The sequence below is a fragment of the Streptopelia decaocto genome (assembly GCF_964273445.1).
Source record: "Streptopelia decaocto genome assembly, chromosome: 3".
Classification (NCBI taxonomy): domain Eukaryota; kingdom Metazoa; phylum Chordata; class Aves; order Columbiformes; family Columbidae; genus Streptopelia; species Streptopelia decaocto.
The window spans coordinates 60,530,255-60,543,450 of NC_138656.1; the positions used below are offsets into that span (position 1 = coordinate 60,530,255).

A 13,196-nucleotide genomic window follows, 5' to 3' on the forward strand; every position below is an offset into this window, starting at 1 on the left:
TCACAGGGACTTGCTATCCATTTCTCCAGATTAAAGCATTATTTATCCTTTCAACTAAATTTACAAGAATGCAAGACTAAAGCACGAAACCAACAAAGAGATCCAGGGGTCTTATCCCTTAAATTTTCTTGTCATACTGTTGCTGACATTCTTCATCTCTGGAGAAAAAAAGAAAAAAACCACAACCAAAGCACAAAACTACAGCCAAGCAAGCAATCAACCCAAACTCCCTTTACTACTTGCAATGTTATCGCTCTTTCTACAGGTCATACCAGCAAGTTAGCATTTTCACTGACACGCTTGAGCAGCACTTGAAATTCCATAAAAGTTTCTATTCTGTACTCTTGCCTCTAGAACAATGAAGTGTTTTAATCAATATGCTGCCAGCTCTTTTTGTCTTAGTTCTGAAACTGTGCACCTGAGGCTGGCTTAGGTATTATTGTGTAAGTACTCCTTGCTGGTTCTCTAGCCCCCTCTCTACAGCCTCCTCTGATTTATTTGTATTTGTCCTGAAGATTGTACATAAACCTGGCAGCCATGGATTTGAAAATTCACAGGAGATTTGACTCATTCATTAATCTCATAAGAAAAAGAATGCAGACATTTTGCCCAATCATCACAACAGCCATGAGAGACACACAATAAAAAGCAGAGGGCTCCTCTCCCCAGCCATCCACTTCTGTTTATTCCCCAAGACGCAAACACATAGCAAAGCCTTCATTATGTCAGGTTGTGGGGAGAATTTTGGTTGCAAACCAGATCACTTGGTTATGTGTTAAAACAGGAAAATAAGAGCAGTTGGTATGTTTATGTTGGTTTCCCTCTGCAAAAGCATTCTAGTCTGTATGCTGTTTTAAATCATAAGATTCTACTTGCTCGCCTCCCTTTTTCAACAGAAATCGTCAAGACGACAGCTCTTGGGGCATCAATCACCACCCCTTATTTAAATACAGGAGCAATTTAATCATCTACTTTATGACAGATGATTGAATCTATTCAAATGATTAAATCTATTCATCTACTTTTTATGCCTTGAAGCACAACAGCAGCTAATATTTGTTTTTCAGCAAAAAGCTTAATATTTTGAAGTGTCAGCACAAAGAGTAACATTCAGGCTCCTGGGTCCATTTTCCCAGCTGAGTTACTGGTCTTTCAGAATAGCAGCAAACTGGGTATGCAAGTGTTTGTCTGTCATTTTCGCCTATTGAGGAAAAAATATCCACTTCCTCTTTGGCCAAAATAATTCAAAAACTTGCAATGAACACAGTCCTCTGTGACTACATCCTTATATTTAAAAACTAAGTAATTGTGTCTGGCTTCCTTTTAAACCCACCCCATATTTCTGTAACCTACAGCTTTTTTCCTGTGCTATCAGCCAACACCAGTTCTCTCCGAGCCACAACGCAAACTTTAAAACTCTGGTATATACAGAGCGTTGACAGTATATCAAGGCTGGACTTGCAGCATATGACGAAACATTTCAGTACATGATAGGCTGCCAAAAAAAAAATATATATATATATCAAAAAATACAGATGTATTTTTGGCCTTCATCCAGAAGCTTAAAAAGTTAACAGAAAGTACAGGAACTGTTTTGCAACCCAAAATTGCTGATAAACTTTAGTCTCAGCCCAACGTCTCTCCATTGACAAAGGAGTTCCTCATAAACCAAGTCTCTTCTTGGGTACTTTTATGTCATGGTTTAACATCTGAGAGGTTTTTCATTAGATGTCTTAAGATTCATTGAATTTTGTTCAAATGCATAGAATTAGGAGAAAAAAGAGGAATTTTTTTAAAAAAGCATGTTTTTCTTCTTACCATACTTGTTTTGACACCAATATGAAAAGAAAGGCTTTCTCCTTGATCTGTAAAGTAAAAGCAAAGTTGACATTTACTTTATATTAACAAGATCCACTGTGTCTGAAGAGCTATCTCAGGTCTTCATTGTTTATCTAATATCTACTGTTATTTAATGAACATACTATTATTCATTTTGATTCTAGCTTGTGGAAACTTACAGTGATTTTGGTTTCCTTTATGAGCAAAATTTGACACTGAGTCATGGTTTCTTTACTAACAGAACGTAAACACTGTAAGAAACAAGCAAGAAGAAGAAATGGTTTTTCTAAGATCTTCAAGCTTTTTCCAAAACATATTAACATATTCCTGTTCTTCGAGGTTTGTTTGGTTTTTTTTCCTATTAAATCTTTCTTCTGCTCATAGTTTGGTTTTGTTTGTTTGTTTTCTGCCTTTCCTTCCCGTTCTCCACGTGTTTCTGAGCCTTGTTTCTACAAGGATATCTGCTCATAGCCACACATCTCTAGCTACCATGTTCACCAGGCTCAGCTCCTGACTTGCATAGTGGCCTGTGTTTGAACAGCAGCTTCTGCTGCTTCAGCTATAAAAAGCACGCATGCCCTCCATGCAGGACTGCAGTTGTGTCCACCACCTGTAGCGAAGTTTTGTTGTCTTGGTAATTAAGAGCAACACTCCAAGAATGATTGCTTTTCTATTACCTGTTCTGTATGCTTGTGGACCTGCATGTGTTTTTATGGATGCACGTACCCAAACACTGAATACTTATACTGAAACAAAGAAGCTCACTCAAAGGTGCATTTCTTATCTAAGATATCTGAAGTTTGGGATTTTTTTTTTTTCATTCCTGGTTGACCTCTGTAAAAACAAATGCCTTGGATGAGGACAAAGAACAATTTATGATTTTCTGATGTGATTTTGGGTAGTTCTGATTCCAATGTATTCACAGTGTAGGTTCAAAGATTTGCCCAAACGACAGAGTTCTGTTTTGCTTTGGGAACAGGATGTTTAGGGAACCAAATTGTGAAATAGTCCATGGTGTGGTCAGCTGCTCTCCAACATGGTTTTCAAATCCGTTGTTCTATCTATAGAAGTTTGTTCTACTGAGTCAAATGCACTGGAATGCAAATGTCATGTTTTCTAGCCAGTTTCCTGACCCACCATTTATTTATCAAATGTGCTGTAGTTCTCTTTAAACAGCAGAAGCATAACACCAAAACATTATATCTAACAAAGAGTTAATGTGATATAGTATTGTTGATAAATTTGGCAAGACAGATGCAAATGTAAAACATTTCTAAAAATACCCTGAGAACTAGGCTCTGCCATCTGAGATTTCTCTGCGACATCTCTCAGCAACACATGTCTATGGGCAAGCCCAGGAGTATCCTGGCTCAGGACTGCTCACATTCCTTGTGGGATCCTGAACTGACCCCTACCCCATCTCGAGTCTGCTGAAGGGTAACAGCATAACATTGTGTACAAGTGGGCACATGGCAATCCTTAGCTTCCTCTTCTTGTTGCTAATCAACTCCAGGTGATCTATTGCAATGTTTGTCTAGTTCTCTTCAGATGTTTGTGAAAAAGAAACAAAAGCTTGGCTGTTATCAGCACACACACTGGCTTCCCCCCTTCCCCCCACCCCCCCCCAGCCCCTGCCCCTTTTGACTACACCTTCTTTTTCTGGTACTCGTTTCAACTACAGTTTCTTTGGCATCCTCCATTTCCAGAGAACAGAACTTGCCTCTGGAGACACATATTCTCATAATTTTTTTTTTTTTTTCTGTGAGCAGCAGAACTAATGAGGCCTGGTTTCCTATGGATTTATATTGCTGATTCCCAAGTTCCATCCTTGCATCCTGTCTCCTATGACATCTTCACTAGGCAAAACCAGTGCTTTAGATGGCCAGTATGAGTCACACACTTGCTGCTTGGCTCAGTAGTCCATATACATTGCACAACCAGTCAGATATCATGTTCTTATGGTTGTTGCCAAAGAAAATATATTGCATACTTTCCTCTCACTAGGAAATGTTTATTAGATTACTTTAAAATAAAAAAGGGCCTCTGATGAAGTAGGTGTATCAGTATGATAACAACAAATATTATGAGCAAACACAAATTTCAGTCAGAATCCACCTAATCATGAGGATTAAAAAATACCTGAAAGCTAGGTTCTTTTTTTTTTTTCCCCATAAAATATCTTCTTCTGTATTATGTGTATTGTTGAAAGTATCTGTGCCCATTCTCGGACCTCCTCATTATTTATAATACCATTTTGCTTTTGAATAGTCCCTACATAGATTTACAAAAAATTATACTGAATTTGGATTGAATTGATTAATGCTGTCCTGACTATACATGATGGTTCTGATATGAATTTTTAATCACTAGGTACCACGCAGAATTGCAGTATCTCCCATTAGGATACTTTGTTCATGCTATGAAAATGTATTTTAGAAATTCATAACATTCAACAAAACAGGCAATTTCTATTCTTTAGTTTGTCCCCAGTAGTCTGACAAACAACAGTGTGGTCTGTAGAAGATTTATTTGCATAATAAAATAATTATGTGTCTTTAAAGGCACTATATGCATTATCTCTAAAACGTAGCTAATCTTTGGCAATTATTTTGCATGGGACTTTCCACATCAGAGACATTGGATTACTGAAAGAGAAGAAAGGACCCAACATATTTTCTTCTGAGACTGATTATATTGCTAGCCTGTTTTATGAGGTGGCACTCTTTATCCAAAAAGCAAATTGTACCTAGATCAATGGCACTCTTTTCCAGAAAGTCATAGAAGGGATGATCTTCCTGGTCTATGCTTTAACTCTTATGAGGTCTAGGCCAGATGTTCACAATCACAGAAGTTCACAATCACCTTGCACAGAACTTTTGACTGAATCATTATTTTGTTTATCATGTTTGTCTTTCCCTTGCTCAGGGAAGGACGTGCTTAGATACCCTTTCCTTGCCTCTTAACCAAAAAAGTAGATTAGTCTCATTTCTGTATCAGTGCTATTACCACTGCCAAGCAAGGTGTTAAGTCTTTTACTCATACCTGTATCTGGGGAGGGGACCTGCAATCACACTAACAGTCAGTAAGGTTTGCACTATAACTTCATCTATAAAGCACAAAAGACTACAGTATTAGGAGAAAAAATAACCAAACCAAAAAGCCAACCTCCCAATTGCAGCAACTGTCTCCAGCTTTCTCTTTTCTTAAGGGTCTCAGAATGTTCAAATATATTTAAGAAAGTGAGAAGCTCCTCGGTTTTCCGCTTTTACTTCATTCAGAGCTCCAACTAAACTTAGGCCCTCTCCTCTTACTGATGAAGGTTAATGGCTCTCCTTTCTATCCCAAGCCACCACAGTACCCCTCCCAGCCTGAGAGCAGACCACTGTCATGCAGAAGCAGGTCCTGCATCACTGTCCGTGGGGCTAGTTTTGTCTCATGGTGCATATCAGATCACCCATGTACAAGACCAATACAAGTCACAGAGCATGAGAGATTATCTGCCAACACAGCAGCTACAGCGGAGCAGCTGCTACACCGGAAACACTGCAGCCTTTTAGAGACTTGCTCATCAGCTCACAACCCTGTCTTCTTGAGATATCCTTGCTACCTTTCTCTCTTTGTTCTCTTTTACCTCATGGTTCAAGCAGGTACCTTCCTCAGCATCAAATAAACCTGTTGTCTTTGACTTGGTGGTTGACTTCCAAGCAGTGCTTATTGCTGCTGCTCTACTGCAGAGGTGACCATCCTTGTCAGCTGCCGCTAGATGGATAACAGCACTTGGTGATACCACGATTTCCATGGTGTATTATTTATTTACTTCCTTCAGAATTCAGTGCAAGCATAATTACAGGATATGCAGCATGGGCATTTAATAGAGCTTTAAATCTAGGATACAGATAATTTACCAGTTAGTGGGACATGTTCTTTCTCTTCTGGAATGAGTGAGAGAAGTCCCTGATAAAAGCACAGCTTCAGGTCTCATTGCTTCAGTTCTCTGGTTCCTGGAACTGTGAATTTTGAAAGAATGGGTAGTTGAGAAGTATCAAAGTGGGCAGAAATTTATGACTGCTAGAGAGTTAGGAATGATGCTCCTGGAAAAGCAAAATGTGTATTTTTACCCTAAGTCTGTATGAGAAGATCACTAAACTTCCTGACAGATTCATGGGATGTATAGAAGCTAAATGATCACTGAGCACTTTTTTTTTTTTTTTTTGGTGGGGGGTGGAGCGGGGAGGGGAGGAGGGGGCACTTCTCATCATTTGTACCTTTTGAAGGTGAACACAAATAGTGCTTTGAATCACTAGGGAAAGGTCTGGTTAAGGAGAACTTATTTTTGTCTGTGATTTCTCTTTGCAATAGCATGTAAAGAAAAGGTGGCGTTTACCTCTGAAACATGCTTTTCCTAAGGGTGTTCTTGTACAGCCTCATAGGGGCTCCAAACTTGTTACAACACTGATACTGTATCTACCTTTCTGTTTCAAAAGACCTTGGACGATATTTCAAAGCCAAAACCCTGAAGGTCCGGAACATAGCTTGATTTGCGAGAAAGCATGTAGGTAACTGCAATGACTGTCATGATGAATCACAGAAGTAGCTGAAGGAGGAAGTGAGGAGTAGAAGTGAGGTGGAAATCCTCCTGTCTGCGAGGACAGCAAAACCCCAAGGAGTGCTACTGCATGTGTACATGAAGGCACAATAACCCTGTGAGACAATTAAGTGATAGCTGCAAAACAAACAAGCAAACAACCAAGCAAGCAAAAGGCTATGAGAACTAGTCCCATGATGTGACAAGTTATCTTGTCAAGATCTTTCTCACAGGGAGGCACATGACCACCACTTGGGCTGAGCAGGAAAAGGAGTGCAGAGGAAGAAGATACAAGACACTTTACATGATAATGGCCATTCTTTTTTCTCTTTTCCAGTGTTTAACATTTCAAGACAAGGAAAAATTTTAGCAAGTTTGGGTGGGGATGGACTCCACTGGCACCAAAGGGAGAGCAGCCCTGGCCAGGATCTGCATTCAGGGGTTCTGCTGGCACAGGCAGAAGGTGTGCAGGGAGAGCTGCCACAACCAGAATTACATTTCTTTAATTTCTCTGTACAGAGCTGATGTAATTTTTGTTCATTGTCTTCACTGTTCATAAGGTTCTGTCAAGTCTGTGCAGTATTGCCATAAGAAAACATAACCTTACTGAGCTCTGGTGGTGTGACACACCTTCTTTGGGCACACTGTCAGCTCTTGATATGACTGTCAGAATACCTGACTTCTACCCAGGGCTGCTGATTCCTTGTTCTCACTTTTGTGTAAAATAACATTTCAATCATAGGATCATTTAGGTTGGAAAAGACCCTTGAGATCATCAAGTCCAACCGCTAAAGTAACACTGCCAAGTCCACCACTAAACCATGTGCCACATCGGCACACCTTTTAAATACCTCCAGGGATGATGACTCAACCAACCACTTCCTGGTTCTAGTGCTTGACAACCCTTTTGGTGAAGAAATTTTTCCTTATACCAAATCTAAACCTCCTCTGGCAGAGCTTGAGGCCATTTCCTGTCTTCCTATTGTTACGTGCTAGAAAACGTATTATGCAATAGAAAAAATCATGCAAGCATGCAACCATTCAGCAACATGCCAGTGAGTAGCCAGTCTTTCAATCAAGACAGCATTTGTTGGTTATGAAGCTCATTACTGCACCTTCATTAAGCGCAAATGTCAGTCAGTGAGCATAATGTTACTACATAATGTGATTGTAGTTTCACAATCCAATTTCTTCAGCCTTAGGGCAGCTGCGAGGAGATGCTGGCTTTCTAAGCCACATGGACCCTACCCTTCACAGCACCACCCCATCACCTTATGGGAACATCACCATCTCTGAAGCCGTACCAGTGGGGCCTTTTCTTCAGCAGGGGGGCTGGCTTACAATCTCCTCTCTCCTCGCTACTCATTCCCCCCCACACATCCAGTCCTGCTGTCTCCCCTGCTCTGCAGATGGCAAATGGCAAAAAAAAGGCAAATCCTCCACACTTTTCTCCAAGAAACAGGCCAAAGTCTGGGATAGAAAATAGAGGTAAGGGAGCAGCTGAAGTTACGTTTCCCAATAGAGTCATGATAAAGATGAAGCGTAATGACTCTGACCAGCAGCTCTGTTTCCTCTTTCCTGTCTCTTTGAAAGGCTGGGAAGAATTGTGGGTGTTAAGGATTGCTCAAACTGCCTCTAATTTAGGTCTGGAAAAAGGGTTCTCTGCAGAATCTCTGACAGTAGCTTAAAAAGCTGCTATATCCTCCTTACAGCTGAGGTGTAGCAGAAGGTTTCTTCTGTGCCCTTTGTGTCCTCATCTGGCCCAGGGTGGCCTTGAGATTGAATGGTTAAGGTGCAGAATTATCTGGCATTGGGACGCTGGGTGGGAGACACAGAAACAGGAAGGTGAAAAAAGCTGCAATCTCTGTCTTTTTTGGCAGCACTTCCTTCAATTTTTTTGAAGTGCATACAACGTTAGGTTTATTGCATGAAAGAATAAAATCTCCCAGCATAAATTAGGATTCCTGTGCAGGCAGAAGCTCAAAGTACTGTTTCTGAAAGACTCCACAGGATGAACACTTCGTGGGTGGTTGTTTTTTTTTTCAGAAATTAGAATAGAGAGAGGTCCCAACGTGACAAACAGGAGAATGAGGCTTCTTCAGGCGCTTGTGACTGACCGGTTTGACACCGTATCGGCACTTCAAAACCCACAAAATTAACACAGCCAGGCCCCCGCGAAGGCCAACGCCCCCCCCGCCGCCGCGGTCCCAGGGACGCCGCCAGGCTGCAGCCCACCCCGGCACCGCACCTCCGGCCTCCTCCCCTGCACGGGCAGCTTTACCCCGGCCCCAAAACAACCCTCACCCATCGCCACAACGCCACCGCTGCCCGGAAGTGACCCCCGGCGCCGCAGCCTGCCCACGCACTGCGCGGCTTCCCGGTCAGGGCGGGGCCGGGGCTGCCTGCCCCTTCCCGCCGTGCCCGTAGGGAGCGCAACGCGCAGGCGCCGGAGCGGAGCTGAGCTGAGCCGAGCCGAGCGGATCGCGACGGGGAGCCGCGGCCTGCGGTGGTTCCCCAGCCACCGCGGCCGGGCGCCATGTGGGTGGCGCTGGCCCTGCTGGTGCTCGAGGCGCTGCTAGTGTCTCACCGGAGCGCGGCCTCCCGCGGCGAGCAGCCGCCCGCAGGTAACGCGCTGGGCTGGGCTGGGCTGGACGGACGGGACAGCCGCCCCACGCGGGTCTCCTAAGGGGCGCGGAGGGGCTGGTGCCGCACCCCTGCGCCTGTCGCGGAGTCGTTCGTGACCGAGCGCCGCCGGGGCCGCGGTGGGGCCTCCGGATCCCCTGCAGCCGTCCGGCGCGGGGGGCGGAGAGGAGGCGGCGGAATCCGTTTGTCCCCTGGGGAACGAGCAGTGAGAGAACCGAGTCCCGCTTTGTTCGGCTCCGCAACCGCCCCCCGGCGGCTGCGCCGTGTTGTTCCGCCGGGGTGGGCTGGTGCCGGTGCCGCTCTGTGGGGCCGCGGGGTGAAGGTTTGCCGTGGAAGCGGTCTGGGGGCGTGCAGAGCACTTCTGGTAACAGCACCGTCAGTGCGTTTTGAAACCTGCCTGGGTGACAGGCGTAACCCCCGACTTTATGGCAGCTGTGATAAGCGGTTGAAGTCGTTTAGGATGAGGTGGCTGATACCAGCTGTTATTTCAGGTGTTTGTGCATTTTATCGTGTAAAGCAGGAGTGGGATGTGCATAGAAGAACAGGCCTGCTCCACTATGCTTTATAAATGTGTATGCCTAAAAAAGCAGAGAAACTGGGAATTTCACAGTAAAAGTGGGGAGTGCAAGACCAGAGAGTCCAAAGAAGGCATTGGGATCACGACCACAGGTGTGGGAGCACCTTTCAGCCAAGGACAGATGGGGAAGGATGGGTGTCCTGCCAGCAAAGAGCATCTGAGTTTTGTCTCTGGGCAGAGTTTTTATAAATAAACTGCAACAGCTCATTAAAACCAGAAATTGCTGTCTTACAGCTCAGGTCAAAAGGGAGCATGCACTTAATTTTTAAGAACATTGAGAGCTATATGTAGAGTGCGGCATGCCGTACCATTCATGAGCTTGAAGCTGAAAGCACAGCAGTCCACACATTAGTTCAATTAAGTGGTACTCTCCTGAGATTTACCCCCAGAGCAAGATCAGTTTACCTAAAATGCTGCTTGCAGAAGCATCCATTATGTGTCCAGGTTCCTCAGATTCTGCAAATGCATAACGCAGATTTGCTGGGACTTTGTGTAGTCTAGATCCATGCCCAAGTGGAGTGATGGAACTTTGTTGCCCTTGGGGACAGCCCACACGGTATGGGACTTTGGAAGTCTGCTTAAGTTTACCTGACATGGACTAGGAGCAGTGAAAATGGTAATCTGCCTGCTAACTTGTCCCTTGGTAGTTTGCATCCTGAGTATCCAGTTTGTTCAAGATGGTGGATAATTGTTAACCAGTAAACCTTGCATGGAAACTCCTTATTTTCACATTTGAGCAGTAAGGATGCTTGATATGTTAAATACAGTCTTTTGAGGTCTGATTTCACCTATTTTAAGGGCATGCTTTTATTGCTGATAGAATATGCTACTTTTGTGTTGCATTTTTAAGGTAAAAACACCAGTAAATCACTCATGAAACAAACCTGCCATAATCCAGCCTAGTCCAGCACAACAGTTACCTCGGTGTAAGAGTACAGAACAATATGGTGGTATAGTTGATGTAGCCAGCTGCCTAGAAGCAAAAAGCTCATTTTTGAGTGCAGCAAGCCCTCAGATGAAAGGAGCAGAATATAGTTTTGCGTTAGGTTTTGAAAACACAGAGTTTTCTGGTGACTTGCACTCAGGTTGGCTGCAGCCTCTTTATATAACCATACCTTTCAGAGACTTAATCATTTAAGCAAAAACTTAGGGTTTTATTGAACACAAACATGATGAAGATAATTCTAATAGATACTACTGTGTTCTAGCTGAATGAAAATGCTGGTTATATCTGTAGTGGCGAACTAATACTATGTCCTTACTTCATCATTACATTGCAAGCAGATGTCCTGGTTTACAGTGGAAGGATGAAAGTAGAAGGGGAATTCTGAAGCATGTTTATGATGCTTTCCTGTGCAGTGATTTTATTTCTTAAGTCTTAGTAGGACTTTCAGTGTGCCAATAGTGTAATACATATCTCAAGGCTGAGTGTGTAATGAGGAAATTCCCAGCTATCTTCACCTTCTGTTGTAGGACACAATTTTCCATGGAAAAAACAGACAACCTAGCAGCTGTTGTCTCAATCGCTGAACACCCTCTGTGTTTCTTATGGCTGGACGCTTAACATATTTTCATAGATAGGCCTGTGACTCATCAGTGGAGCTCCGCACTCGTTGATGGGAACTCTCAGTCTGCATTTAAATATCCTGGACAAGGAGGTCCCCAATCAAAATTCTAATAGTAGGAGAAGATTTGGAGACTCTGACAGCAGTTCGGGTATTTCTTGCACATTGAAAGCCAGGTTTCCAAGGAGATATGTACTTCATTTTTGCTGCTGACTTCCTGTTGTGTGTGATGATCCTGGTGCTCTTGATTTTTTCTTTTATGGTTCAGATTATTGGCAGTCATAGAAGTTATCTGTCCAGCTGCAAATAAAAACAGATTATGAAGTCTTGTATTTAGATATCATCTATTATAATGACTTCTCAGCTATAACAAAATGGAAGTCTTAAAATAGATAAAGCAGTATTTAGCTTCTACTATGACAGCAGTTTTTAAAATGTCTGTCTTGTGCAACTTGTTGTGATTTTTTTTTTTTTTTTTTTTTTTAAGGTGGTGATCTAGGTCTACCTCTTCTCTCAGTACAGCATACCACCTTGCAGAGATTTTTGTCATAAAGAACAATTTTAAAAGCTCTGTGGAACAATGTCAAACCTCTGAGCCCTGAAAAGATAAAAACCTGTTGTAAATAGAAGCTGTAAAAGTGCACTAAGTACTGTGTATAGTTTTTATTTCTGATTCCTGTGAAATCGTTTAAGTTCATTTCCCTAGATATTTAAAAATTAATAGCTTTAAATTTTATGTCTAGTCTTTGTACTCCCTTCATTTGTAAATTGAATGTGGTTTCCTTTTTGAATTCAAGATCTTTTGAGAACTTTTGATAGAACCTTCTGCATATAGTTGCTGTTACGTGCACTATTTTAAGCTTGTTCTTTATGGCTTTGTTAAGGAAGTACCATCAAGTTATAGGAGCAGCATTACACAAGAAATGTATGTCCTGGGTTTCTCTTGGAGGGATAAATGAAAGCAAGTGAAGGCAAGCATGTGCAAACCTCTCCACATATGCTGTGTGACTGCTGCCACTTAGAAGAAGGCCAGGCAGGTATCAGGAACAACATTCTTCATTCAGCACCTTGCTGCTTGGTGTTTGCTGCTCTGTCGAGCTCCAGCCCACAGGCAGTCTCCCCTCCAGTGGTCTGACAAGAACAGAGCTGGGTTGTTTTGTGCATGGCCTGCCAGAAGCACCTGGTAGAGATGGATGCATGCTGACCCAGGTGTGCTGCCCCGAGGGGGAACATGGCAGTGGATGGAGCCCCCTCCCTGACAGTTGTCCCCCATTTGTCCCCATGGCACACACTTGGTGCACCTGCAGCCTGTACTGAGCACCATCCTCTGCCTGCTAAAATTCTGTCCTGCAGTTCTGGGCAGTGCTCCTAGCTAAATTCTAGTCCCTAGGTGGCTGTTCTCTGCTTTAATGCAGGGCAATTTTGTTTGATTCAGAACAGATTGATTGTTCAGAGCCTCACTTCAAAAAGGTCCACTGTGTAAGGAAATACAGCTTTAAGAATTAGGCTAAATTATTTTTATATGGTATTTTGCACTCTTAGCATAGACTTGCTACTCTGTATCTATTTTCCAGGGTATGGGCAACCTTCATGTCATTTTTTTTTTCCCATGTGTATTCCTGCAGAGTCCTGCAGAAGCTTTCTTGGGTAGTACAGATTTGTCTGATCTTATTTTCCTTGTCTTCTTCAGTGGTGGTGAAAACTAAGGAGAATCACTTTTTAATGTATGTGAAGTCACCAAAGCTGCTACACTTTCTAGGTGCAAAAAAGAAGCAGCCTTTCAAAAATATATTTTTACTTTTTTTTTTTTTCCACAGTTTGTCATTTGAAGCTTTCAGTTTGTGCTTTCAATCCATATTTTGGTGTCTAAATGATGTTTAACAGGCACATGCAACTTGAATGAACTCTGTGGTTAAGTTGATGTTGTCTCAGATGGCTGTGCCATAGAGTCTGCATTGTGGACTCATCAGGATCTGGTCTGTTATAT

General features: G+C 42.8%; 1 protein-coding gene across 1 annotated transcript in view; it reads left to right on the forward strand.

Annotated features, from left to right (window-relative positions):
* Positions 1–8,744: 8,744 nt before the first annotated feature.
* The window catches only part of IFNGR1 (interferon gamma receptor 1), a 30,304-nt gene continuing 25,852 nt past the window's right edge, over positions 8,745–13,196 (forward strand). The window contains exon 1 of the mRNA XM_082047275.1: positions 8,745–9,048. Coding sequence (XP_081903401.1) covers positions 8,961–9,048 — 88 coding nt within the window. The 5' untranslated portion in view covers positions 8,745–8,960. The remainder of the gene's footprint in view (positions 9,049–13,196) is intronic.